The sequence below is a fragment of the Haemaphysalis longicornis genome, unplaced genomic scaffold, assembly GCF_048455015.1.
Source record: "Haemaphysalis longicornis isolate Haplotype H1 unplaced genomic scaffold, Haemaphysalis longicornis Haplotype H1 scaffold_2, whole genome shotgun sequence".
NCBI classification, from domain to species: Eukaryota; Metazoa; Arthropoda; class Arachnida; order Ixodida; family Ixodidae; genus Haemaphysalis; species Haemaphysalis longicornis.
Window position 1 is genome coordinate 5,472,432 of NW_027526295.1, and position 26,680 is coordinate 5,499,111.

Here is a 26,680-nt window from a genome sequence, read left to right on the forward strand (position 1 = left end):
TAGCAAGCGCCTCCTGTGCAGGTGCTGTTCTGCCGGCTGACGGACCACCAGCGAGAGCTGTACCAGCAGTACCTGGACTCTGGGGAAGTGGCCAACATCCTTACGGGCAGGCTGCAGGTCGGTGCGGCATCTGCTCCCACAGTTGTTTTTGAGGCTGCCTAGTGCAAACGGTGGCTTGCAGATGGTGTCAGGATGTTTGCCGGTTGTTCTGCTGGGGTGCCACAGGGGTCCCACAATTTCAAGAGAGTCGCAAGCACCACCTGCTGCCTAGTTCCTCACAAGCGGTCAGTGGCAGCAACGCCAACCCTGCCCTGTCCGATGTCCTCCAGCGTTGCATTTGGCCGTGTGGGTCTGCAAGAAAATGACATTTGAGGATGACAGCAGTGATGACCGGGAAACCCACACAATTACGAGGGGATAACGTAAATGCAACAACCGCAATGTTTTTAAAACGCGACTCTTCAGATGAGAAAAGTGTAGCCCCGTTTTAATCCAGGGACTCTCTCACCACAAGCAACCAATCGATATCTGGGTAGCAGAGACATGGCGAAGCTTTGCAAAGGGGCTCCTTGCCCTCTTTTTCCTTATAACACAATGTGCAAGTGAAAATACTGGTTTACTCGTAGGTTTCAGACACTATACAGTCTGTTATTGAATCTCCTCCTTCAGTGACGGACCTCGGCTGTAGACGCTGCTCATTTGATTGCCGGATGCCCTTACCGTCATTTGGTGTTCTTCCGTAGCAGTCAACCAACAGCATTCGCATGTGCCGTGTGTGGCAGGGGTGCGGGCTGTGGACGCAAGTTGTCAAGCCTGGCAGTGGAGTGGCTCACGCTGGCAACGCTTCCGTGCCATGTCCGATTTCGCTGCTCTGCTGTACTGCAAGTGCAGAGAAAGTTGTCTTTGTTTCGTGGAAGTAAACATACATAGGGTTTTTCGTTTTCACAGTTTTTACACTTTTTTAAGGTTGGGGGAGGGGGGTGGTAAAAATTGGGTGCTATTTTTCAAGCTGAGAGTTGGTGGAAAATTGAGATTTTTGTTGAAACATTCCAAGGGTTTTTTTTTTTTCTGGTTAAATGTACGCATGTACTAAACTTATTTTTTTCCGGTGGTATCATGAGCTTCTTAAAGGACCCCTGCAACACTTTTCTTTGTGGTACTTTTCAGACTTTACATCTGTTGTTTGTGTCGTGCAGAGATAGACACAAAGAGAATTATCAAGATTTGTGCAGAAATGAAATACTTATTCCATTTTTAAATTTAAAAATACTGTAAAATTGATGGTTGTTCTCTCTGTGGAAAACCGGGGCACTGCTGCTGGTTTCCCACTTTCTCCGATGAGAGCGCATTACGGGACCAATGAGGGCTGCAAGGAACGCCGCTTTCCGGAAGTTTGAGGCCCTGGCTGCCTGTCCTGGGAAGTGCGGAGGAAAAAGTTGGCCCACTGATCTGGCCTTGTGCTTTTCTGCTCGCCTCGAGCCGCCGTTGGCCATCTGCAAAGCGTGCGTCGCTCTGCCCTTGTTAGGTTTGAGCAGGGCAGCTGCCGTGAAAGGTTCGTGCCGCCTGAGAGGGCTGTGATCGCCAGCTGAGGGGAAGGGAAGGTGCCCTCCTGAACGGTGCCTGACATTTAAATTTCTTCACAGGCCCCCCTTCCTCGCAGCTGGCTTGGTGGGGTCTGGGACGTCGGAGTAGGCGGCCACACCGGCCGCTTGAGCACCCAAGTGTTTGTCCCGCTCCATCAGTGAAAAATCGTAAAAGTCCCAGCCTTGGGCAGAGAAACACTGCGGTAGTCTGCCATGGCCTGGACATGGAAAACAAAGGGGCCAGCGCTGATGCTCGAGACTTGGTGACGCAACGTCGGGAGGCAACGAAAGGGAAGCACAGATGGGAGAAACGCCAGCTGTGTCTGCCCATTCCTCGTCGAACAAAAGCCGAGAGAGCTACGAAACGTGCGCTCTTCCAGTTGAAACAGAATTTCATTCCGCCTCTGTTGTCCCTTTACTCCCATGGACGAGTAAGCTCGGTGGACGTGCGGCTGCTTGGTGGGTTGAACTCCAGTTGAGCTGTTTTGGCGCGTACAACCTGAGTTCAAGCCCTAGCAGTGGCAACATTTTTGCAGGAGCTGTGAATTCCTTTTCACTGCAACATGTTTGCTTGGCTCCATTCTACGCATTCTCTTCATAAGTGCGGGTGGCCTGGTATCTTTTAGGTTGGTTTAGGGCGGCGTGTGGCATCTCGGCACATTTTCTATTAGGCTGAGTGGGCCACGAGGACAACATACAGGGTTGTTTATTTGAAAGGTTAGGTGTTTTATAGTTCTCCCAGCGCTTGTCCAGCAGTCAACGATGCTTTAGTCACTGAGAAATCAAACGGAATTTTGTGACGTCAGCAACTAGTACGTGTTTAGGGCATATGCTTGAATGATTGTTTGTACAACGACTATGACTGCAGCGAATGGCCAGACGTGTTTTTTTTGCCTCGTTTACCGTTTGTCGCCCAAGGTTGTGCCACAATACTGCTTAGGACCATTGTCCGCACTCTCTCTGTTTTTGACCACAGTTGTGCCTGGGAGATTTTTGTTAGGGTTGATAGTACTCATTTCGTGAAACCTTGAGTATGCTCGAGAAACCGAGTCACAGAAGACGGTGTCGCTTGTGCCAGTCGGCCAGTGTAAGCTCATTATGCCAGGCAGCTGTGCAGCTATAATCGTCCGCACTCTCTCTGTTTTTGACCACATTTGTGCCTGGGAGATTTTTGTTAGGGTTGATAGTACTCATTTCGTGAAACCTTGAGTATGCTCGAGAAACCGAGTCACAGAAGACGGTGTCGCTTGTGCCAGTCGGCCAGTGTAAGCTCATTATGCCAGGCAGCTGTGCAGCTATAATCGTCCGCACTCTCTCTGTTTTTGACCACATTTGTGCCTGGGAGATTTTTGTTAGGGTTGATAGTACTCATTTCGTGAAACCTTGAGTATGCTCGAGAAACCGAGTCACAGAAGACGGTGTCGCTTGTGCCAGTCGGCCAGTGTAAGCTCATTATGCCAGGCAGCTGTGCAGCTATAATCGTCCGCACTCTCTCTGTTTTTGACCACATTTGTGCCTGGGAGATTTTTGTTAGGGTTGATAGTACTCATTTCGTGAAACCTTGAGTATGCTCGAGAAACCGAGTCACAGAAGACGGTGTCGCTTGTGCCAGTCGGCCAGTGTAAGCTCATTATGCCAGGCAGCTGTGCAGCTATAATCGTCCGCACTCTCTCTGTTTTTGACCACATTTGTGCCTGGGAGATTTTTTTTAGGGTTGATAGTACTCATTTCGTGAAACCTTGAGTATGCTCGAGAAACCGAGTCACAGAAGACGGTGTCGCTTGTGCCAGTCGGCCAGTGTAAGCTCATTATGCCAGGCAGCTGTGCAGCTATAATCGTCCGCACTCTCTCTGTTTTTGACCACATTTGTGCCTGGGAGATTTTTGTTAGGGTTGATAGTACTCATTTCGTGAAACCTTGAGTATGCTCGAGAAACCGAGTCACAGAAGACGGTGTCGCTTGTGCCAGTCGGCCAGTGTAAGCTCATTATGCCAGGCAGCTGTGCAGCTATAATCGTCCGCACTCTCTCTGTTTTTGACCACATTTGTGCCTGGGAGATTTTTGTTAGGGTTGATAGTACTCATTTCGTGAAACCTTGAGTATGCTCGAGAAACCGAGTCACAGAAGACGGTGTCGCTTGTGCCAGTCGGCCAGTGTAAGCTCATTATGCCAGGCAGCTGTGCAGCTATAATCGTCCGCACTCTCTCTGTTTTTGACCACATTTGTGCCTGGGAGATTTTTGTTAGGGTTGATAGTACTCATTTCGTGAAACCTTGAGTATGCTCGAGAAACCGAGTCACAGAAGACGGTGTCGCTTGTGCCAGTCGGCCAGTGTAAGCTCATTATGCCAGGCAGCTGTGCAGCTATAATCGTCCGCACTCTCTCTGTTTTTGACCACATTTGTGCCTGGGAGATTTTTGTTAGGGTTGATAGTACTCATTTCGTGAAACCTTGAGTATGCTCGAGAAACCGAGTCACAGAAGACGGTGTCGCTTGTGCCAGTCGGCCAGTGTAAGCTCATTATGCCAGGCAGCTGTGCAGCTATAATCGTCCGCACTCTCTCTGTTTTTGACCACATTTGTGCCTGGGAGATTTTTGTTAGGGTTGATAGTACTCATTTCGTGAAACCTTGAGTATGCTCGAGAAACCGAGTCACAGAAGACGGTGTCGCTTGTGCCAGTCGGCCAGTGTAAGCTCATTATGCCAGGCAGCTGTGCAGCTATAATCGTCCGCACTCTCTCTGTTTTTGACCACATTTGTGCCTGGGAGATTTTTGTTAGGGTTGATAGTACTCATTTCGTGAAACCTTGAGTATGCTCGAGAAACCGAGTCACAGAAGACGGTGTCGCTTGTGCCAGTCGGCCAGTGTAAGCTCATTATGCCAGGCAGCTGTGCAGCTATAATCGTCCGCACTCTCTCTGTTTTTGACCACATTTGTGCCTGGGAGATTTTTGTTAGGGTTGATAGTACTCATTTCGTGAAACCTTGAGTATGCTCGAGAAACCGAGTCACAGAAGACGGTGTCGCTTGTGCCAGTCGGCCAGTGTAAGCTCATTATGCCAGGCAGCTGTGCAGCTATAATCGTCCGCACTCTCTCTGTTTTTGACCACAGTTGTGCCTGGGAGATTTTTGTTAGGGTTGATAGTACTCATTTCGTGAAACCTTGAGTATGCTCGAGAAACCGAGTCACAGAAGACGGTGTCGCTTGTGCCAGTCGGCCAGTGTAAGCTCAGTATGCCAGGCAGCTGTGCAGCTATAATCGTCCGCACTCTCTCTGTTTTTGACCACATTTGTGCCTGGGAGATTTTTGTTAGGGTTGATAGTACTCATTTCGTGAAACCTTGAGTATGCTCGAGAAACCGAGTCACAGAAGACGGTGTCGCTTGTGCCAGTCGGCCAGTGTAAGCTCATTATGCCAGGCAGCTGTGCAGCTATAATCGTCCGCACTCTCTCTGTTTTTGACCACATTTGTGCCTGGGAGATTTTTGTTAGGGTTGATAGTACTCATTTCGTGAAACCTTGAGTATGCTCGAGAAACCGAGTCACAGAAGACGGTGTCGCTTGTGCCAGTCGGCCAGTGTAAGCTCATTATGCCAGGCAGCTGTGCAGCTATAATCGTCCGCACTCTCTCTGTTTTTGACCACATTTGTGCCTGGGAGATTTTTGTTAGGGTTGATAGTACTCATTTCGTGAAACCTTGAGTATGCTCGAGAAACCGAGTCACAGAAGACGGTGTCGCTTGTGCCAGTCGGCCAGTGTAAGCTCATTATGCCAGGCAGCTGTGCAGCTATAATCGTCCGCACTCTCTCTGTTTTTGACCACAGTTGTGCCTGGGAGATTTTTGTTAGGGTTGATAGTACTCATTTCGTGAAACCTTGAGTATGCTCGAGAAACCGAGTCACAGAAGACGGTGTCGCTTGTGCCAGTCGGCCAGTGTAAGCTCATTATGCCAGGCAGCTGTGCAGCTATAATCGTCCGCACTCTCTCTGTTTTTGACCACATTTGTGCCTGGGAGATTTTTGTTAGGGTTGATAGTACTCATTTCGTGAAACCTTGAGTATGCTCGAGAAACCGAGTCACAGAAGACGGTGTCGCTTGTGCCAGTCGGCCAGTGTAAGCTCATTATGCCAGGCAGCTGTGCAGCTATAATCGTCCGCACTCTCTCTGTTTTTGACCACATTTGTGCCTGGGAGATTTTTGTTAGGGTTGATAGTACTCATTTCGTGAAACCTTGAGTATGCTCGAGAAACCGAGTCACAGAAGACGGTGTCGCTTGTGCCAGTCGGCCAGTGTAAGCTCATTATGCCAGGCAGCTGTGCAGCTATAATCGTCCGCACTCTCTCTGTTTTTGACCACAGTTGTGCCTGGGAGATTTTTGTTAGGGTTGATAGTACTCATTTCGTGAAACCTTGAGTATGCTCGAGAAACCGAGTCACAGAAGACGGTGTCGCTTGTGCCAGTCGGCCAGTGTAAGCTCATTATGCCAGGCAGCTGTGCAGCTATAATCGTCCGCACTCTCTCTGTTTTTGACCACATTTGTGCCTGGGAGATTTTTGTTAGGGTTGATAGTACTCATTTCGTGAAACCTTGAGTATGCTCGAGAAACCGAGTCACAGAAGACGGTGTCGCTTGTGCCAGTCGGCCAGTGTAAGCTCATTATGCCAGGCAGCTGTGCAGCTATAATCGTCCGCACTCTCTCTGTTTTTGACCACATTTGTGCCTGGGAGATTTTTGTTAGGGTTGATAGTACTCATTTCGTGAAACCTTGAGTATGCTCGAGAAACCGAGTCACAGAAGACGGTGTCGCTTGTGCCAGTCGGCCAGTGTAAGCTCATTATGCCAGGCAGCTGTGCAGCTATAATCGTCCGCACTCTCTCTGTTTTTGACCACATTTGTGCCTGGGAGATTTTTGTTAGGGTTGATAGTACTCATTTCGTGAAACCTTGAGTATGCTCGAGAAACCGAGTCACAGAAGACGGTGTCGCTTGTGCCAGTCGGCCAGTGTAAGCTCATTATGCCAGGCAGCTGTGCAGCTATAATCGTCCGCACTCTCTCTGTTTTTGACCACATTTGTGCCTGGGAGATTTTTTTTAGGGTTGATAGTACTCATTTCGTGAAACCTTGAGTATGCTCGAGAAACCGAGTCACAGAAGACGGTGTCGCTTGTGCCAGTCGGCCAGTGTAAGCTCATTATGCCAGGCAGCTGTGCAGCTATAATCGTCCGCACTCTCTCTGTTTTTGACCACATTTGTGCCTGGGAGATTTTTGTTAGGGTTGATAGTACTCATTTCGTGAAACCTTGAGTATGCTCGAGAAACCGAGTCACAGAAGACGGTGTCGCTTGTGCCAGTCGGCCAGTGTAAGCTCATTATGCCAGGCAGCTGTGCAGCTATAATCGTCCGCACTCTCTCTGTTTTTGACCACATTTGTGCCTGGGAGATTTTTGTTAGGGTTGATAGTACTCATTTCGTGAAACCTTGAGTATGCTCGAGAAACCGAGTCACAGAAGACGGTGTCGCTTGTGCCAGTCGGCCAGTGTAAGCTCATTATGCCAGGCAGCTGTGCAGCTATAATCGTCCGCACTCTCTCTGTTTTTGACCACAGTTGTGCCTGGGAGATTTTTGTTAGGGTTGATAGTACTCATTTCGTGAAACCTTGAGTATGCTCGAGAAACCGAGTCACAGAAGACGGTGTCGCTTGTGCCAGTCGGCCAGTGTAAGCTCATTATGCCAGGCAGCTGTGCAGCTATAATCGTCCGCACTCTCTCTGTTTTTGACCACATTTGTGCCTGGGAGATTTTTGTTAGGGTTGATAGTACTCATTTCGTGAAACCTTGAGTATGCTCGAGAAACCGAGTCACAGAAGACGGTGTCGCTTGTGCCAGTCGGCCAGTGTAAGCTCATTATGCCAGGCAGCTGTGCAGCTATAATCGTCCGCACTCTCTCTGTTTTTGACCACAGTTGTGCCTGGGAGATTTTTGTTAGGGTTGATAGTACTCATTTCGTGAAACCTTGAGTATGCTCGAGAAACCGAGTCACAGAAGACGGTGTCGCTTGTGCCAGTCGGCCAGTGTAAGCTCATTATGCCAGGCAGCTGTGCAGCTATAATCGTCCGCACTCTCTCTGTTTTTGACCACATTTGTGCCTTGGAGATTTTTGTTAGGGTTGATAGTACTCATTTCGTGAAACCTTGAGTATGCTCGAGAAACCGAGTCACAGAAGACGGTGTCGCTTGTGCCAGTCGGCCAGTGTAAGCTCATTATGCCAGGCAGCTGTGCAGCTATAATCGTCCGCACTCTCTCTGTTTTTGACCACATTTGTGCCTGGGAGATTTTTGTTAGGGTTGATAGTACTCATTTCGTGAAACCTTGAGTATGCTCGAGAAACCGAGTCACAGAAGACGGTGTCGCTTGTGCCAGTCGGCCAGTGTAAGCTCATTATGCCAGGCAGCTGTGCAGCTATAATCGGCATACATAGTGCGTTTAGCATGCACTGGTGCTTCGGTGTTTACGTGAACTTTTGCAACTTCCATTGTCTACCCAGCCATTCTTACTGCTATAAAAAGACTGTGCATTACGCAAGTAGCTCGTTCTGGAAGTTCCTGCCTAACATGCGTTTGCTTTTGACGGCCTCAGCCAATTGCACAGCCGACCATAGGTCCTAGCGTGGGGAAAGTGCTGGTAGGTTGCGCGGCCACTCTCTTGTTTCCTAATTGTATAGCTTATTTGACTGAAGTTTTCATTTCATGTTGTGTCGGTGTCATTCTAACGAGGCAGTCTTCTGAATGAGTCGGGCTGGCATTCTGTCATCGTGGCCCCTTTAAGTTGAGCAGTGGAATTGGCAGTTTTGGGCTGAGCCCCCCTTCCCGCTGTTCTGTGGCAGGTGTTTGTGGGCCTGACCAACCTCCGCAAGATCTGCAACCACCCTGACCTGTACGACGGGGGCCCCAAGGTGTTTGGTGACACGGACACACGCACGCTGCCGGCCGACATGCACTACGGCTTCCCGGGCCGCTCGGGCAAGATGGCCGTCGTGGAGTCCCTGCTGAAGCTGTGGCACGCTCAGGGGCACCGCGCACTCCTGTTCACCCAGAGCCGGCAGGTGGGTGGCACCGTCGCAGGCCAAGCCTCCTCTGCTCACTGAACCCCTGTTACCCCCGCCGGAACTTCTAAGGACGTTCTGCTGTGACGTAGAGCTTGCTTTTGGAACTGGGAAACAGTACACCAGGCACTGTCTGCTGTTGTGACCTGTTATGAATGGGCCAAGGACCACGCAGACAGAGAGCCGAACGCTGGTGGGCAGGAAGAAGGTGGGGCGTTATAGACGGGACGGTTTTGGTTCACACGGAAGCACGGCCAACAGTTCCAAGGTGCACAACACAGTAGGTCCGAGGGCAATGCCCGATAAGCAAGTGGTGGTCTATGCCTTCTAGCGGCCCCGACTGAACGAACGGCAGCACCAGTAGCCAGAATGGCGGTGCCCACATGCGCTCTCGAGCCTCGCCGGGGGGTAGTGGACCAGGTAGTGGACCACGGGGTCTTTTTGACGTAACCACGCCCTGTTCCATCGCTTGGCTTCCAGCCGCTGCCGTTCCAGCTTCCGCGAAGCTGGCTCAATTGCACGGTCAATTGCTCGTGTGGCCATTGATCACAGTTTGGTGGGCGACTCCCTCCTGCAGATGCTGCTCATCCTGGAGCGCTTTGTGAAGGAGCAGGGCTACAGCTACATGCTCATGACGGGCTCCACTCCCATCGGCTCCAGGCAGCCGGCCATCAACAAGTTCAACCAGGTGGGTGCAGGGCAGGAGCATGTGTTTCTCGCAGGAGAAGCCTCGAATGAGCGGTGGCCGCTGGCCTCTTACTGTCTCCTTCGCCGTCATGGCTACAGAGCCTCGTAGTCTGCACTGGTTTTCATTGTGACATTTTACGGTCGCTGGACCATGCCCGTTGCAGTGCGTGCTTCGCTTCCTATGCATGCTCTGGCTGCGGGGTCAGGTGCTACAGCTCTTGATGCCGTCAGCCCATCTTGGCAGCCAGTGTGGGTCAAGGATAAGGCTTGCTGGAATGCACAGCGTCACGCGCATGCTGTGTTCCCACGTCCCGGGGTCTCCACGGTGGGCACCTCACTTTGCTGTACGGAGGTTTGTGCTTTTTTCTGCGGGGTCCAGCTGTGAGGTTTTGTTCTCTGGGCAGGTTTCGGCGGTCCTTTTGATGACCCCAACACCCGGTTGGGGACACTGAACTGTGCACTAGCATAATGCCGTGTGCTGTGAGAAGGCAAGGGAAATCGCAGCTCACCAAACGCTGGTGCCCAGCTTGCACTAGGCACTGGGACTGCAGCTGGCAGGGGCTGTACTAGCTCGCATGAGTTGATCCTGTCGTGTGGTTGTGCATGCAACCGCTGACACGTGCTAGCCGCTTCGTCTGGCACACGTGCCTTTCAAAGGCTGCGCAAAGTAGCAGCCACTGGGGCACTCTGTCCACTGAGCCAGTCCACCCAGGGCTGGTGGAACTCCAGCAGGTGGCAGCAAGTTCCACCGTGCGGCCCTCAAGGGGGAAAGCTGGCCTCACTTCTACACTCACGGGGATGCAAATGGGGAAAAACATGTGCTTTCTTATTGCAGTTGCAAGGACAAATTTCATTTGTGCACAAAACGACTGTTTTCGAATTTATTCACATTTTCAGATCTAAAGGGGCCGTGAAGGCAACATACGTGCTCGTTTTATTCAACAGATGTGCGGTTTTTATAGGACCCTCAGCGCTTGTCCGGCAGCAAGCAATGCTGCATTCACTGTGAAATGAAGCAGTTTAAGCCAAAATTTAAATTTCCCTACTCATTCGTGTGTTTCGTGACATCATCTATGGCATGTATATTGATTGATTGATTGTGGGGTTTAACGCGCCGACGCAACACAGGCAATGAGGCACACCGTAGTGGAGGGCTCTGGATTAATTTTGACCACCTGGGGATCTTTATCCTGTGCCGAAATCTCGTACACACGGGCGTTTTTGCTTTTCGCCTCCATCAGAAAAGCGGCCGCCGCGGCCGGGAATCGAACCCGCGACCTCGTGCTCAGCAGCGCAACGCCTTAGCCACTGAGCCACCGCGGTGGGTCTATGGCATGTATAGCACATGTACCAAAAGCAAAGGTAGTACCGTATTTACTCATGTAATGAACCCCCTTTTTTTACCAGAAAAATCGGCATGAATTTGGGGGGAGGGTTCATTATGGGGGAAAAAATTGCGAGAGATTTTTAAAAGTTGAAATTTTATACAATAAAGTTGCCAAGAGAAGCACTGTCAGAGCCTTACCATTTTCATAAAAACATGTAGGTAATTATGTAACCAAATTTCTTTTTTTATTCTCAACATGCTATAGTGGCCCTTCACTCGCCATGGAGCTGTCCTCCTCACTGAAGTCGCTTGCGGCTTCACATTTGTTCTCGGCCCACAGCGCACTGTCTTCCATGCCATCAAGGCCCTCCAAAATTTCTTTTCCGATACCGGGAAACTTCCCGTCTTTGGGACCACGAAACGCGCGGCAATCGCTGTTCACCGCCCAGAAACCTCTCGTTTTCGCCCGTAGCGTACACGCAGTGGGTCCACACTGAAGTGCCGGTTTCCATGTTCATCAACGCATGCCCCCCACCACCTTCAGTTTTAATCTGCCTCTGCAGCTCATGTGCTGGCCCATCGCACAGCGCACATCAGGAGCTCAAAAAAAGGTTGGAACACAGCCAAACAACAAAACTACGGAGCGTAATGGCGAAGTCGTGGAACAACAAGAGCAGAGGAGTGCAGAGTACATTTAGTGCTTTGTTCGCAAGCCGCCGAAACCAGCCGGAACAGCAAAGAGCACAGAAGGAGTGTGGAGTACGGTTTGGGCTTCGTTCGCGCGCAGCAACGTTTTTATGGCGCAAGAAGGTTTGTTTTGCGTTCAACAGGCCCCCGCAAGCGTGCAATTTTTAAATTGTGAGCCCCAGCATTCGAGCTCGTGTCTCCTGCTACTGTTGAGATGTCTTTTGTTAGAATGCGTTTTTAGCATTTTGTGCACGTACTGTATGGTGATATCAAATTATACTGTGATGATCTAGGGCATTAGAGATAAAAACATATTCCTGCTGCATTTTTTATTCAAAGTCACAAAAAAGTAAATTATCAAGGATTCAGTACGCGAGTAATTACGGTATGTTGACCGCGGCTGCTGGCATCTCACAGACCCGGTTTATTATTGTCCGCATTCCTGGGTGGCGCAGCAATACTAGTACACAAGGGAAGGGTAGAGATGTGCCTTAAAAGTTTTGGCATTGGGGAAATGCACGCGGCCCACAGGTGCTGGTACAGTCAAATCTCAGTGCAACGAGCACCACATTAACGAACTTCTCAGATTAGCGAACATTTAAGAAATCCCAAGCTGACTGCTTATAGTTTTAATGAAAAATTATTTTACTACTACAAACGTCAGAAAAGCAAACTTCAAAATAACGATCGTTATATTTATTTCCATGCTATATTAACAGCACCTCAGTACTACGAACTCATATTTTGAGGTCCGGGAATTTCAGTGAAATAGGTAATCGTGGCAACCGGAGCTGTAGGCTAGCAGAAGACATGGCAATGTGCAGTAAACGGATGCCTTGCACCTTGCTCCACAGGAACCGCAAGCCAATGAGAGAAGAGAGAAGAAGGAGCAGAGAAAAGAAAGTAAAGATGACCGTTTTAGGTGGCTGGTGCCATGAACATGCGCAAATGTTATCGGAGGCCTGGTACCATGTGCGAGAAGAAAAACGAAACTCAGGAAGGAACTTTTTTTTTTTTTGGCCTATCGTTTTCGGATGCCACAGACAGTGTAGAAGCCCAGCTTATAAGCGAGACAATGTGGTAAGAACACGGGCTGCTTCTTTTTTTTTTTTTTTTTTTTTTTCCCCCATCCACTACTTGTGTTAGCTGTGCTGAATGCTGTGCTGAAGGTTGCCACAACCTGGATGTTGTGCTTATCAGCACAACATCCAGGTTGTGGTAACTTCTGCCGTCGCCTGGCTCACTATCTCCAGATGTTCAAAGCGGGAAAAGGTTGGTTGCTTATCTGCATGCGGTTCTAATCGCAACGACTTTCCACACCCAAGGGTGCAGAGGTGGAGGGCTGGCCATCTTCAGAGGTGTGTTGAGAGCAAGGGCAGTTGTGGGTATCACGGGAGTGAAAACGGGACACAAACTAAAGAGTGCCTATTTCTTTTATTTTCTGTATGAGTCTAAGCTGCTTCAGATGGCTGAATCTAGCTTGTTTCTTTCTTTGTTTGTGACCCTAAAACGGTGCCTCAGCTTCACCGGCCCATACCTGCCAGGTTTCCCGAATTTTCCGGGAGACTCCCGAATTTTTATAGTTTTGTACGATTGTACGACCGAAACAAAAATCTCCTGAAAACGCACCCGTCTTTAGCCAAATCTTTTTCCCAACCTGGCCACAATGCGCCGGTGGCGTATTCTGACAATCTAACCCAACACCAATTGCCATCGTTATCAGTGAAGTGCTTAAAAATCGTAGTCGGCTATGCGCAGACGGTGAACCTGTTCGTCCCATTGTTAGTTTACTGTTTATAAAAACGCAGCACCACCGCCGCTTTCATTTACGCACGAGCACGGCCATTCTTAAGATTTAGCAAGTCTCCAGTGGTGTAGCTTGTTGTTAGTTTAGACGAAACAACAAAACAGTTCAGTTCCTGCTGTTTTGTATTGCACTTGCAGTACTATTTCCAGGACTTTCTGAAAAGGGCGGCGTTAGCAACGTCGAACATTGAAGTGGTGTAGCTTGTTGGTAGTTTGGGCAAAGAAACAGTTCATTTCCTGCTATCTTGTAAGTAAATAAAAAAAAATGTGTGGAAAGTTACCCATTCTGTTGTTGCTACTACCCCCCTCCCGCCTCTGGTAAGATCTCCCTAATGCCATCCCGGCAAACCTGGCAGGTATGCCAGTCGATCAGAGGACCCGCCAAAAAACCACGCTATAAATGTATTGGGTTTTGGACCACTGCATTATAAGCGGTACACTTAAGCATTGAGTTCTATGTGAGGCGTACCGGTGGCCAGGAAAACCCAAATTGTATCCGCACTACAAGCGGTTACGTTATAGTGGTCTACACTGCTGTCCTAAAATTAGCGATTTTCACTACAACGACCTTTCAGAATAACGAGCAATTTGCCGCTGCCCCCTGAAGTTCGTTATACCGAGATTTCGCTGTACTACAGTTGAACCCGGTTATAGCGAACTGCAATATGCGCCACGATTAGTTCGATATATCCAGTAGTTTGAAATAGCCGAACCCGGCTCTAACGAGTTTTTGTTGTGAGTTCGCAGTGTACGCGGGACCCCAACCCCAACCCCCACCCCCCCTCCTCCTGCCATCCTCGCGTGCAGAAACGAACACAATAAAGTATGCCATTACCGTACACAAAACTATCTATTTATTGCAAGCAAATAAGCTACTTTCCGCTGTAACTACCTAATTTCCCAAAAAGCGGTGATTCTTGTTTTCACTTTCGTTTTAATAATAATACATAATAATACTTTATTTGTACTCAGGGTGGGTGAAACCAGGCATACAGGACCGCAAAAAGCAGAATTGCCCATACCAGTCGGGCTTGCGTACCCAACCTGGGACAGCATTCTCTACATGAGACATCATTTGCATCAGTTGCAGTCCGTGTCCTTCAATATCGAAGCAGTATTGACTGCACATTGACTGCCGAAAGTGCTTCATTAAGCATCGGACGGTTTTCACTCGCGACATCTTCCGCCTCTTGGATGCCTGCAGCAGCACCTGTAGCCATGACATCGGTGACGGTGTCGGCATCCGAGGGGCTCACAGTGAAGGCAATGTCATCGTCGACACTCAGGCAATCCTCGAAGGGCACTCCTTGCAGCACAGCATGGGGAACGTTGGTGAGCTCTTCTCACCGTTCATCAATGCTTCCATCTTGGTTCAGGCTCGCCCACTGGGAGGGTTCAGTCGTGAGTCGGGCGCATCGGAAAGAGTTACGGAGAGTGTCGGGGGTCACGTCGCTCCATGGGAGGCTCAGCATCTCCATCGTAGCCAATAAACATCTCAATCGCCGCTCCGAGTCCTTGCACTTTGGCGGCAATTCTAGGCAAGCCGAGTTCGATATATTCGATGTGAACTTCGTTATGGGAAATATGTTTCGCATGTATTTTCGTAACTGATTTTTCTGTGTTTGATATATAGCATAATTCGCTCTATCCGGGTTCGTTATAATCGGATTTGACTGTACAGTTGAACCCCTTTATAAGAGACACGTACCGGGGAGTGGTTTCTGTCACTTATGTGAGGGGGTTCTCATAAGCAGGGTACCATGTTTTCACCTACTGATCAACCCCTAGTGCAATGTGGGCACCCCAAGAGGGCGCCAGAGCGTGTTGCAAAAGGTTTATTCCCCAGAATGTACGAAATAGTTCTGAATCTTTGTTTGATTCATGGCTGTATTAACAGGGTTTTTTACGACAGCTTCTTCAAGCTTTCTCTTCTTTCACTGTCTGCAGAGGAAGAAGCATCAGAGATGTTGAGTCTCACCACCCTCATTCCGTAACACCGTATTTTGCTAGAACAGACATATAAATTCTCTTTGCTTCCTCGTACCATAGCCGAATGGAATTCCCTTACAGATCCCATGTATCGTTCTCAGTTATGTTTGTTGTTTTGTTTCTTTGTATTCATGTTCTCATTGTATTTCCTGCTTTGATACTACGTAACCACCCACCCTTCATGGACCTTCAATGGTCCGCAGTATTTAATAAATAAATAAATAAAAGACAACATGCCGTAACGTTTCTGCGTCGTCCCACCTGTTGAAGATCCGGACGCACTCCAGTTTCTCCAACCATTCTTCTGGATCTTCTGCGGGGGCTCCTCAGAATGATGGCGGTTCCCTTGGCTGCTGCAGGACGATTGGTGACGTTGCTTCTTGCACCATGGTGGTGGTTGCAGCGGTCGTTCTTTTGGGTCCGTCTGGCAGGAGACAAAACTCGGGCGGGAGGCCTTGCAGTCGGCGGCTGGCTCTAGTTGGACTGGCTTGGTGGTTGTTGGTAGCATAAAGGGTGCATACCCCGCACCTCTACCACATGTCTTGAACAAAAAAACAAGTTTATTGGAGCGAACTTGTGCTTCCCTAACAACTCAAAGAATACACAGGCGGCGAAACAGCAGTCAACAAAGTGACGTGCGTAGACTGGTGTTGGCAATTCAAATGCCGCGGCGTCTGCTCTGCAGGCTTTTATCTTTTGGCGCGAATGTTTCTTGAACTGTCGATTTGCATCCAGAACATTGTAGATCAATGAAGATTATTCGAGGCTAGTGACATTAGCGCGAAACGCTCTCCGTATCAGAATGAGATAACCCGTGTGGCATAAAAATAAAAGATGGAACATGCGTTTCGCTTGCGACACAGATAACACAGCCAAGCGTGGCCGGGCAGTAAAAACAAAACATAAACAAACCCAATGCCTAGTTCGCGGCAATAGTACTCCAACGATTGTGTACGTAAAATTGCAACCTTTGAAACCCTGTTTAGAGCCCCTTTAATGTGCACCGAAATCTCGACATATCATACATACTGATATGTTGATACATACATATGTCACACATGCATACATATCGTACCTGATGATGATAATCATGGGTGGGTTGCACCCTCACCATGGGCTGCAAGTGAAGTGGCTTCGCGAAGTGGCGCAGCCGTCTGGGCTGCTAGGTTGGCGGGACCGCAGCAATCCAAAACTTGCTGTGCAGAGTTGATGATGTATATATTGGATGACAGCTTAGGAATGTAGAAACAACTTGTATATCGTAGAATTGCTAAAACAATTTTTAGGCTCAGTACCTACATGTATTATGGGTATACTTTTCTGTGCATTTTTTTGTTTATTTCACCAATGAACTGTGAACAATTGTACCTTTCACAAAACTGCTCTTGTGTGTTTGAAAGAGCAATCTATAAGCCACAATTTAATGCATAGCAGTGGTAAATGTGTCCAGTAGCTGAGGAGAAACGAATAGTTTTGTGCAAGCACTCAAAACGGCCCCCTTTTTCCACCCCAGGACTCGTCGGTTTTTGTGTTCCTGCTGACTACGCGTGTGGGGGGCCTGGGGGTGAACCTGACGGGCGCAGACCGGGTGGTGATCTACGACCCCGACTGGAACCCCAGCACAGACATGCAGGCCCGTGAGCGTGCCTGGCGCATCGGCCAGAGGCGGGACGTCACCGTCTACCGGCTCCTCACCGCGGGCACCATTGAGGAGAAGATCTACCATCGGTGGGTGACCCGCAGCGGAGCGCTGCAGGTTGCACGTTATGCATGGCTAGAAGCAGGTTCCTCGACCCACCTGTGGAGGGGAGCAGCCTCGCGCGGCTGACTTGAATGGTCGAATTTGCGTGGCAACGGCTCTTCTGTCCACGGGCGAGCACCCGTTGACGTGTGAGGCGACACAAGAGAAGTACAGCTACCGTACTGACACGGTTGTAAGCCGGCTCGAATGTAGGTCGACCCCCGCAAAATTGCATCTTTCAAGAGCAAAGTGCGCACAGAAAGCAGCCCCTTTGGTTGCTGCTGTGAATGAGTTTTTCGGGCCCAGGGAACCTGTGACAGACGGGAAGTGACACGAGCACATTGCCTTGTCCCCTCTATTAAACTCATTGGTGTTTTTTTGTGAGTTCGATATAACCGGGTTTGACTGTACCTTATATTGCGTCACACATGATTTGCGAGTGCCTAACTTAAAGGAGTACTTTTAACTTTTATGCTGTAAGCAACAACTCTTTGGTTGGACGGCATACCGTCTGGTCAGGTAGCATACTACAAAACAAGAAACACAGGTCACTGACCAAGTCAAAAACAAATTGACGTTTGGCATCTTCCAGTGGCCGTTTTCATTGTGAACAAGGGAGCCGTAGCGCTCCCGAAACGTCAATTTGTTTTTGACTTGGTCAGTGACCCGTGTTTCTTGTTTTGTAACAACTCTTTGCCCACTAATAATGAAGATCAAGCAAAAACTGGTCAGCAGTCAGTGTAAAAAAAGTTGCAATGCATTTATTTCAACCAGTTTTGGTCACCCACAGCACAGACAGCAGTTGTGGGCAATGCCGGAAGGTATTATATCCCACTGTTCAGGCCGCAGATCTGCAATTTGTGATGTCAGTCAAAAACCTGTGCTGTCGCACGCGATTCCTGCATTGTCTGCGGTGGTCCCGCGTGGTCTATGCGCTGGTCCGCCCAGGCCTGCAGCAGCAACCGGGGCACAGTAAATTTGAGGAGCGATTAGTGGGCACCTGCTGGGACTGTGGTGATCCGCCATAACCGGGGAACCGGCTGAGGTTGGTGAGAGAGTGTCCACAGCTGTTCAGTTGTGTCTACAGCTGTTGCCGAGAGGGACATTGGTGGCCGCGCCCACTGAGCCCCGTCCTGTGCATGCAGGCAGATCTTCAAGCAGTTCCTGACCAACCGAGTGCTCAAGGACCCCCGGCAGCGGCGCTTCTTCAAGAGCAACGACCTGCTGGAGCTGTTCTCGCTGGGCGACCCGGAGCGGAAGCGCACCGAGACGAGCGCCATTTTCTCCGGCACAGGCTCCACCCTCCGCAGGCCCAAGAAGAAGAAGAGCAAGGGGCCCAAGGGGGCAGCAGCCCCGGGGGCAGCCCAGGGGGACGCCAGCACTGCCCTGGCGCCTGACAAGGTGCGGCAGATGCGGGAGCTTGCGCGCCAGCTCAGCCAGCGCATCGCCTCTGCAAAGAAGGCGGGGGTAAACGGCAAGGAGGCGGAGAAGAAGGGGAAGAAGCACAGGCCACATCGGACCCGTGAGTTCCCATATAGTTCCTCCCAGTGAGCCTGCTTCGTGCCGACAGTTTCGCTTCCTTTATGAATCTCGCTGATTCTTCCTAAGAGAGCGCCAGAAATAAACAGGCCAATACGATAATAGACGGGACAAGCGCTTGTCCCCTCTATTCTTTGTATGTGCCTGTTTATTTTTTTTGCGCTCTTTTACAAGCAGATATTCCTTTTTTTTTTTTACCCCGTTGTGTGCGGCCTTCTTAGGCTGCGCTCGTTCAAGTGATAGAAGGAAAAAAAATTAGAACTACATATTTGACGTGACGGAAGAAAAAGACAGTGTCATAATTCTGGTACCATTTAAAGACGGCTGCATGAAAAATTATGGGAAGCTTCTTGCGCTATTTTGCGTGCAGTTGCATGCAGTAGTTGTTCTGTTACCACTGGTGGCTCTCATGCCATGTGGTGAAGCACATTTTCAATTCTAAGCAATCTCAGGAGAATGCGGCAGCTTTTGTTGCTGGCGGCAACAGACCCTCCCCACGTGACATCAAAACTTCACCAATGAGTAACTTTGCATTCATGGCCTGCACATGATTCCCAGACAAGCACACGTGTTAAAAGTTAAAAACTGAATTTGGTGGCGAACGCATGCTATCAGTTGATCATGCTTCAGCTGTCGAAATTTCCATGGGTGAGGCATTGTCACTGTCACTTTCTGACTCACTGAAAGCCTTGATGGCAGAGACGGGCCAGGAACGAGGCCAAACGCTTTCACGGAAGAGCAACAAGAACGGTATGGTGACAAAAGCGTCCAGCATTGCAGTACCACTTGACTTTTCCTCATAGGAAGGATACCGAAACTTGCACATTTTGTAGGGGTGTGCGAATATCAAATTTTTCGAATACAAATCGAATACGAATATCTAGCTTCAAAATCGAATCGAATATCGAATAACTAAGACTTTCAAAACCAACTTTTTTATTTCATTATAGATTTTCATTAACATTAGCACAGCAACTGGAAATGCTTGTGTGATAACCCTATAAAAATTTCATATTATTTCGGAAACTTTTTTGTATAAAATTTTCTTTTTTTTTCGACCGAAAGGCCAACCGTGCTTCAGCATCTGTTTCTGGCTTCTTTTGTGCGTCTGTCTTTTTGTCATTCGTGAGTTTCAGAATGCATTAAGATAAAAGAGACGGCCAGGACTGGAAAGAGGATCGCTTGGCCGATCCAATGGTACCAAAATGGTAACAAATGGTACCAAAATGTTTCGGAGATAAAGCTCTCCAAAAATTGCCGTTTTTTCGCCCGTTTGCGCTGACATTCTGTCATCGTGGCTGGTAAAAGTATTTTTTATGCCACTTTGCGACAGTATTCGGCGGAAAAACATTGCAAATGCACAGGATAGAAAACATAGAAGCCGAAGATGTGGTGGCTTTCAAAAAAAACGATGTATTGGTCATTTTTCAAGTCCAAAGCAGTCCAAAGTCCAAACTAATCAATCCAAATATTTGGTAATAGCCAATTATTCAAACGCTTTCGAATATTCGAAATCTTTCGAATACATAGTTTTTGAAGCGAATACGAATACTATAACATTTTAATATTTGAGTAATATTCGAAATTTTCGAATATTCGCACATCCCTAGTATTTTGTTCAAACAGACCTCATAAGAGGGGACATTCTTTTATATGATGAATAGACAAAGGCACGTGTGGAATTGCTTACAGTTGGGTAACTGAGTAGTAGTGTGAAAAATTAATTTTGCAGTGGAATAATGGTATCAGGGGTGCCAGTAGGACATTTAACAATGTCGCAATGGCAGTAAAATCATTTCGAATTTAGAACTAGCTTTGCTAACTGTGGATATGTTTGTTCAGCCGACTCGGTTGGTTATTCAAAGGGTAAATCGGGCGTTTCACTGAAATGCGTTTCAATGAAATGCTGATGGCCCGTTGCCTTCTTCTTTGGAGCAGTGGTCCTGGTCCACTTTTCGCACCTAAATGACACAGATTTTCAAAAACGGGTTTTTGTCGTCTCAATGGAAATGAAACTGGTTCTGAACGAGCATCTAGCGAGCTAGCCGCCGAGTGACTTCACTTGTCAAGCAGGATGAGAGCAGGCATTGAGATCGTTGTTCAGCACCACCAGTCTTCAATTGGCGAGGTAGCTAGGGGGCTAAGTCCTGATGTGGTGGTGCACTTTTCACGTGTGTGAACATTGCTGTTTTTGCACTTTGATTTAGAGTCTCAAACTCACCACGGATGATTGTGCACGGGTAGACCAAGAATTCCCCCCACCGTAGAAACATGGGAAAAACAGATGGCCTCTCGGGGAATCCGCATTTTGTCCTGTGACTGACCCTGCTTGTCATGCTGCCTTTTTTTATCCCAAAGGACAGGTGGCTAGTGCTTGCCATTAACCGTTTGGGCATGCTTTCCAACGAGGTAACCTAGCCAGGTCAAGTTTGGGTAAGCTGGTTTGACTCGACTCGCACTACAGCACAGAAAAGGACTCACGGCGGGACAAGGAAGGGAACATCTGCAGCGCTGTGTATGTCCCTCTCTTGTCCTTTCTTGTCCAAACAAAGTGCCGAAGGACTGGGCGTGTTTTGTGGAAAAGCTTGCACTGTGTGTAGTGGGAGCCTTTCTGAGCAGGGCTGAGCAAGCCTCTCTGTGCAGCCTGCCCTGTTGTGGATGGCGAGCCCATCGGCCACGTGGTCAGCCAGGCCGTCTACGAGGAGCCCGCAACGGAGGAGCCCCAAGACGACGACTACGTGCTGCGCAAGCTCCTCAAGAAGTCCGGTGGGTGTTCACTGGCCGTGGACCGATGTGGGCACACAGTTTCCCGTATACTCGCGGGAAATCTGCAGTCGCGTGCCATAGCAGGAGCGCCGTTGCTTGCCTGCTTGGCTGGACCAGCCGCATAGCTCCTTTTCACTCCTGAAGCCATTACAGTCTACGCTCGTTACAGCGGATCCGGCAACAACAGACTTTCGGTTACAGCAGACCATTTCTGTTGGTTTGTCTGGTCCCCATGCATTTTAAATGGAGCCCACTCCACTCATAACGGACCTGAGTAGAGCAGACTATAGGCTACAACAGACTAAATTTTAGGCGAAAATTGTTTCAACTGAATGTTTATAGCGGACTTCCGCGGTGCCAGGCACCCGATATGCTTTTTCTTTTTTTATTTTGGCAAGGAAACTGTTATGTGTGGCAGCATTGTAGGCAGCCGGGCCGTTGGCGCAGCCAAGCCAAGCCAGTGCCACTGGCCTTTTTTTTTTTCTTCCTCCATGCGACCAGCGGTTGAGTGGCAGGCTAGCTGATTTCACTGACGGGTAAACTAAGCATGATTTATACCCCTGTTACACGGCAGATCTAATGACATTTAGAGCAAATGTCATTCGCCCTAAATGTCACTAATTCAGTGCTACACGAGAATACCGAATGACATTTGAGGCGAATGCCATTTAGCGGCTAACTGAGCTTCCGGACCTCAGTTAGTGGCCAAATGAGTAGCCTCGACAGCAGTAGCGCATCACTAGACAGAAAAATTCAGTAATAAACCAAAGAATACTGTTTCTAAAAACTGTTAGCAAACTTATATTTTCTTCTTTGTGTTGTTGTTTAAATAAAGAAAGACAAACAAGTACTAACAAAAAAGAAAATCTCATCCCCAGTGCACGCGCTACCCTAATCCGGATTTTTTGAAGACTTGTCTCGGCTTGTGTTGTCTACTGATGTCACCTAAATCGGTGGTTTTCTTGTTTTTATTTTTAAAAAATAATCCTTTGTTACATTTTTTCAAAAATATTACGTGTGAAAACATTCCAGATGTTCTTGAAATGTAATTTTGCGGTTTTGCAAGCTCGCTAGTCGTCACTGCTATCACAATCAAATGACATTTGTTTCGCCGTGTAGACCCGCACGGCCGAGCCGAATGTCATTAACAGCTAATGTCATTCAGCTTGAATGACATTAGATTTGCCGTGTGACAGGGGTATAACACTGTCGAACACGACAAAAAGCAGGCCGACATCGCCAAAAGTACAGGCCTGTCTAAGCAGACGGTCCGTTCGACCGTCCAGAACAAGGCCGCTGCCGGTAAACGCGACTGCTGAGACAGAACAGCGCTTTCGAATACGCAAAGACGCACTCAAAATTGAGTCTGCCCTCCCATCTTCACAGGTTTTTTATGTAATAAAGAACTCAGGTTCAGTGAAGCTCGGCATTTATTATTCCCATGCAAGCATCGTTCGCGTTCCGTCCGGTGAAAAAAGGTAAGAAATCCGCCTTTTTCGCTGCGGTGTGGCACCCTCTTGAGGTAGCGACGGAGAGCAGATCAGAGGTCAAGGTTAGCGCGGTGCATCGTGTGGTTGTTGCCCTTGGCGTGAGCGCGTTGTTTTTGGACGCTCGAAGAGAAGGTAGCTTTCCGTCTCATCTAGTCGCTTTTTTTTTTCCCCTGACGACTGCAACTGTATCAGCATGCAATCGCCAGGGGAACAATTCATTCTGGGAGGCTTTCTTGCCATTACCAATGGCATGACGGACTTGGCCTGGTCGACTACCCATAATACCCTAGTTACATGGGCGCAGTTAACCACGGTTAAGTGAACTGCGGTTACCCCGCTAACCATGGTTAACACAAACTGAGCTTGGCCACCTCAGTTCAGTCACGCTAACCGCAGTTCCCGCAGCCACAGTGCTCAAAATCGCGCAAGTCAGTTCGGATGCAAGTGGCGGCGCATCAGCAGAGGCGAAAAAAAAAAAAAAAAAATCACCTGGCGTTCGGAGGAGACGAAGGTTCTCAAATAGCGGGCGCCCCAACGCTGCCCCCCAAGAGGCGCTGGCGTTCTTTGCGTTGCTCTCGCAAGCAGCGCGACTGCCTATCAGCAGTGGCTCATTTCCCAATCCGCCCGATCAACTACGACAAAAGCCGGGCTAAATTTGTAAATTCCACGCGTCATCCACCAAAAAAATGGATAAACCAGGCAAACATGAAGCGTTTTCAGCTCTCGGAAACGATCGGCGCGCACGTCGGCCGTGCCTGTGAACACGCCGGCGCGCCTGCCCGCACGGAACTGCCAGCGGTTCGAACTGGCCCAGGCCACGGCAGCAACAGCTTATCGCATCGCCGCTCTTCAAAATCAATCTGATCGCAGAAAAGAACTTCCGCATGCGAGAAAATGGATGTTAGTGCGGTGAAAAATTGTGCTATGGATTGTAATTCGCAGTTGTAGAGATATATAGTGGCGGTCAAATATCTACCGCGATGCTAAGCCGAAAGTTCCCAACACCGAACAGACCTAAGCAAACCAAGCCGGTTGCGAGCTGTCCGGGAAGCCCCTCTCCTCTCCGCGCGTGAGTGCGTTGCGTTTGGGTCTGAAGCGACTGCTTCAACGATATTTCGTTTTGTCTACACTGCTTCTCTTTTGTTTTTTCTCGTTAAGTTAAAAGTGTGATAATTTATTTTTGTTACGCTCACAACCAAGTGACTGCGGTCACCACAATCGGAATTTCGTGTGTAACGGACAAAACCGCAGTTTGTGATAACCGCAATTAACTTTCGTTACGGTGGAAAAACGGCCGATTTTAAGTGCTTCCACAAAACTTTTTTTTTCTCTTGAGCTACTTACTGGACACACGTAGCCTTGCTATGCATGAAATTGTACCTTATAGATTGCTCTTCCAAACACAAAGCAGCAGTTTTGTTAAAGGTACAATTACTTACAGTTTATTCGTCAAGTAATCAGAAAAAAGCCCCCAAGAAAAGTATACGAAAACAGAAATCGGCGCTTTTACCGAGACTAAAAATTATTTCAGGTATTTTAAGATATACAAATTGTTCCTACGTTCCTTGGCTATGATTCAATATATAAATCAACAGTGTACACCAGGTTTTGGATTTTGAGGGCCCATCAACCTAGCGCAACTGACTGCTGTGCCACGCCGCGAGGGCTCTCAAGGGTAAGTGAGTCTCTGTAAAATGTGCATCCAAGTACCGTACTTACCAGATTCTAACGCACACTTTTTTTTCTGAAAAAATGGGTCGAAAAATCGCATGCGCGTTAGAATCGGATACGAAATCGAAACAGCGGAAATTTCGTCCCACCCATCGTCATCGCCATGTCAAGATGGTGGTAAAGCTTTCAGCAACGATTTTTCGGACGCAGGAAGCATAGGCGCCTAGGCTTTTCTATCGGCGTTCACACAAATCGTCAAATCGTTCCACTTGCGCGCTTGATAACAGAAATGGCAGCAGCGGCTCTCACGCGTTCAAAACGAGCCGTCGGCTGAAGCGTGCGCCTCTGGAGAAGCTCGCGGGATGGGCGTGTGAAGCGTGGGCCACGATCCCATCGACCATGGTTGAATGTTAGTTCAGAAGTGTGGCATCGCGAACATGCTTGATGGCACCAAAAACGAGATTTTGTGTTCAGCGGAGAGCGACGAGGAGTGAAATGAGTGAGATTACTTCGGGAAATAAATCACCCGTTTCTCTCGTATTCGTTTTTCTTGCTCACACAGTTCCGTGCGCGTTACATTCAGAGGTGCAATTTTTTCGGTTTTTTGTCAGGAAAATCGGGTGCACGTTAGAATCCAGGGCGCGTTAGAATCGGGTAATTACGGTATACTCTTTTGTGTCCTCGCACAAAATCCTTACCACTTCGGTGGTAAAAAACAAGAAAAAAAAATCGAGCGCTCTCGACAAGCGTCACACCTGAACCCTGCAGCGCTAATCTCACACGAGTGCCAGGTTATCTTGAAGGTGATAGCGCGATACGGCGCGGTGCATTTGGCAAAATATCCCGGCCGTACGTTCTCGAGACCCTAAACAGAAAATCAAAACCGCAGTCGTAAGATAAGAAGCACGTTTTGTTTATAAATACAGCGCGGAGTCACAACGAAATTACCTGCCAGTGTTTGTTGAAGTGCGAGGCACCTGAACCGGAGCTTCATCGTCCTAACTGAAATCTGAAGATCGCACATCATTGCTTGACTCCTCACTGCTGCTGGAATCAGAAAAATCAACAGCAGGAGCTGCCGAACTGCTTGCTACAGCAGTCCGACTGTGCGGAGCGCGGCGCGAACCCGACGCCATTTTTCCTCCCCTCTACCGTCGGTTCAAATTTCTCTTTCTCACCGCCACCACGCGAGGCACATAAACAAACGAAACCGAAATTGAAAGAGAAGTTGCCAATGAACACACCAGACGGCGATAGTTGTCTGTGGAGCGCGGGTTTCAGATTTTGCGGGAGATTTAAAATCATCGGACGCTGGCTTCCGATTGCCTATGGCGCCGTCGTGAAAGAGTTAAAGTTTCGTAACCACGGTTAAACTTAACTGCGGTTACTTCTGCTTTCCATTTTCGTACTGGCGTCTCACAGCCCTAATCCAGGCTTCTCAGCCTTGCCTGTCGCCCCTTCTTGTCACCCTTAGCCCGAGAGGTGCACTTGTATGCGCAGCACACGAAAGCGGCATTGCATTTAAACGACACAAAAGTGGCTAGATATTTGCAGTTCACGTTGCCGACGATGCACGGGCCTCAGCCGAGTATCGGTGGACGCTGCAGACGGATGGTGCAGTGGCCCTCCAAACAGTTTCTCGCGTTTACCGCTAGGGCTTTGCGCATGCACAGTGGTGTCTTGAAAAAGGCGAATTCCTAAAGTAGGAGGTTGGCTCCCATTCATTGTGTGCAAGCTGCCGGGGGCCGTGCACAGTCCAACTGGTTGAACTTTCGACATTCACAGCTGTCCATCAGATTATTTCGTATCAGCTGCTTTAATGCCCAGACTATAATTATAAGAAATGCGGAATCTGCCTTGGGGGAACGTCAAGCAGCGATCCGACTTGCTTGACGAATGGTGCCTCGTCACGAAGGGTTTTAAAGGAGCCTAGCTAATTCTGCTGGCTATGACTGATTTTATAGCAGGTTAGTAATTGCTCCTTGTTATATTCTTGCTTTCTTCGCTCAGCTTAGCGTGCGTCTTTACGCACTCGACCTTATGTGCTAGGCCTTTTCCAAGTGCCGGTGCTAAGCTTCGGAAACAGGGTTTTTAGGTGATTCTTTCCCCCGTGTGAACGCTGTGCAGAGGTGCTGCAGGCGCGTAAAAAGAAAGTGTCTGTAGCATGTATGTGCAGTACTGGTCAAAGCTCGCACTTTTGCGCTCGTATACCTCCTCCCCCACCCCGGTCGGATACTGCATACTTCGGCTACAGCGGATGTTTTTTTCCGGATTAAGAGGGAGTTATCTTCGCG

The 26,680-nt window shown here is 48.7% G+C and overlaps 1 protein-coding gene across 2 annotated transcripts in view; it reads left to right on the forward strand.

Annotated features, from left to right (window-relative positions):
- The window catches only part of LOC144168704 (DNA excision repair protein ERCC-6-like), a 93,863-nt gene that overhangs the window by 45,080 nt on the left and 22,103 nt on the right, over nucleotides 1-26,680 (forward strand). For both annotated transcript variants that reach the window (XM_077697640.1, XM_077697641.1), the window contains exons 13-18: nucleotides 22-117; nucleotides 8,465-8,683; nucleotides 9,261-9,371; nucleotides 16,693-16,907; nucleotides 18,066-18,442; nucleotides 21,103-21,225. In XM_077697640.1, the coding sequence (XP_077553766.1) occupies nucleotides 22-117; nucleotides 8,465-8,683; nucleotides 9,261-9,371; nucleotides 16,693-16,907; nucleotides 18,066-18,442; nucleotides 21,103-21,225 (1,141 nt within the window). The remainder of the gene's footprint in view (nucleotides 1-21; nucleotides 118-8,464; nucleotides 8,684-9,260; nucleotides 9,372-16,692; nucleotides 16,908-18,065; nucleotides 18,443-21,102; nucleotides 21,226-26,680) is intronic.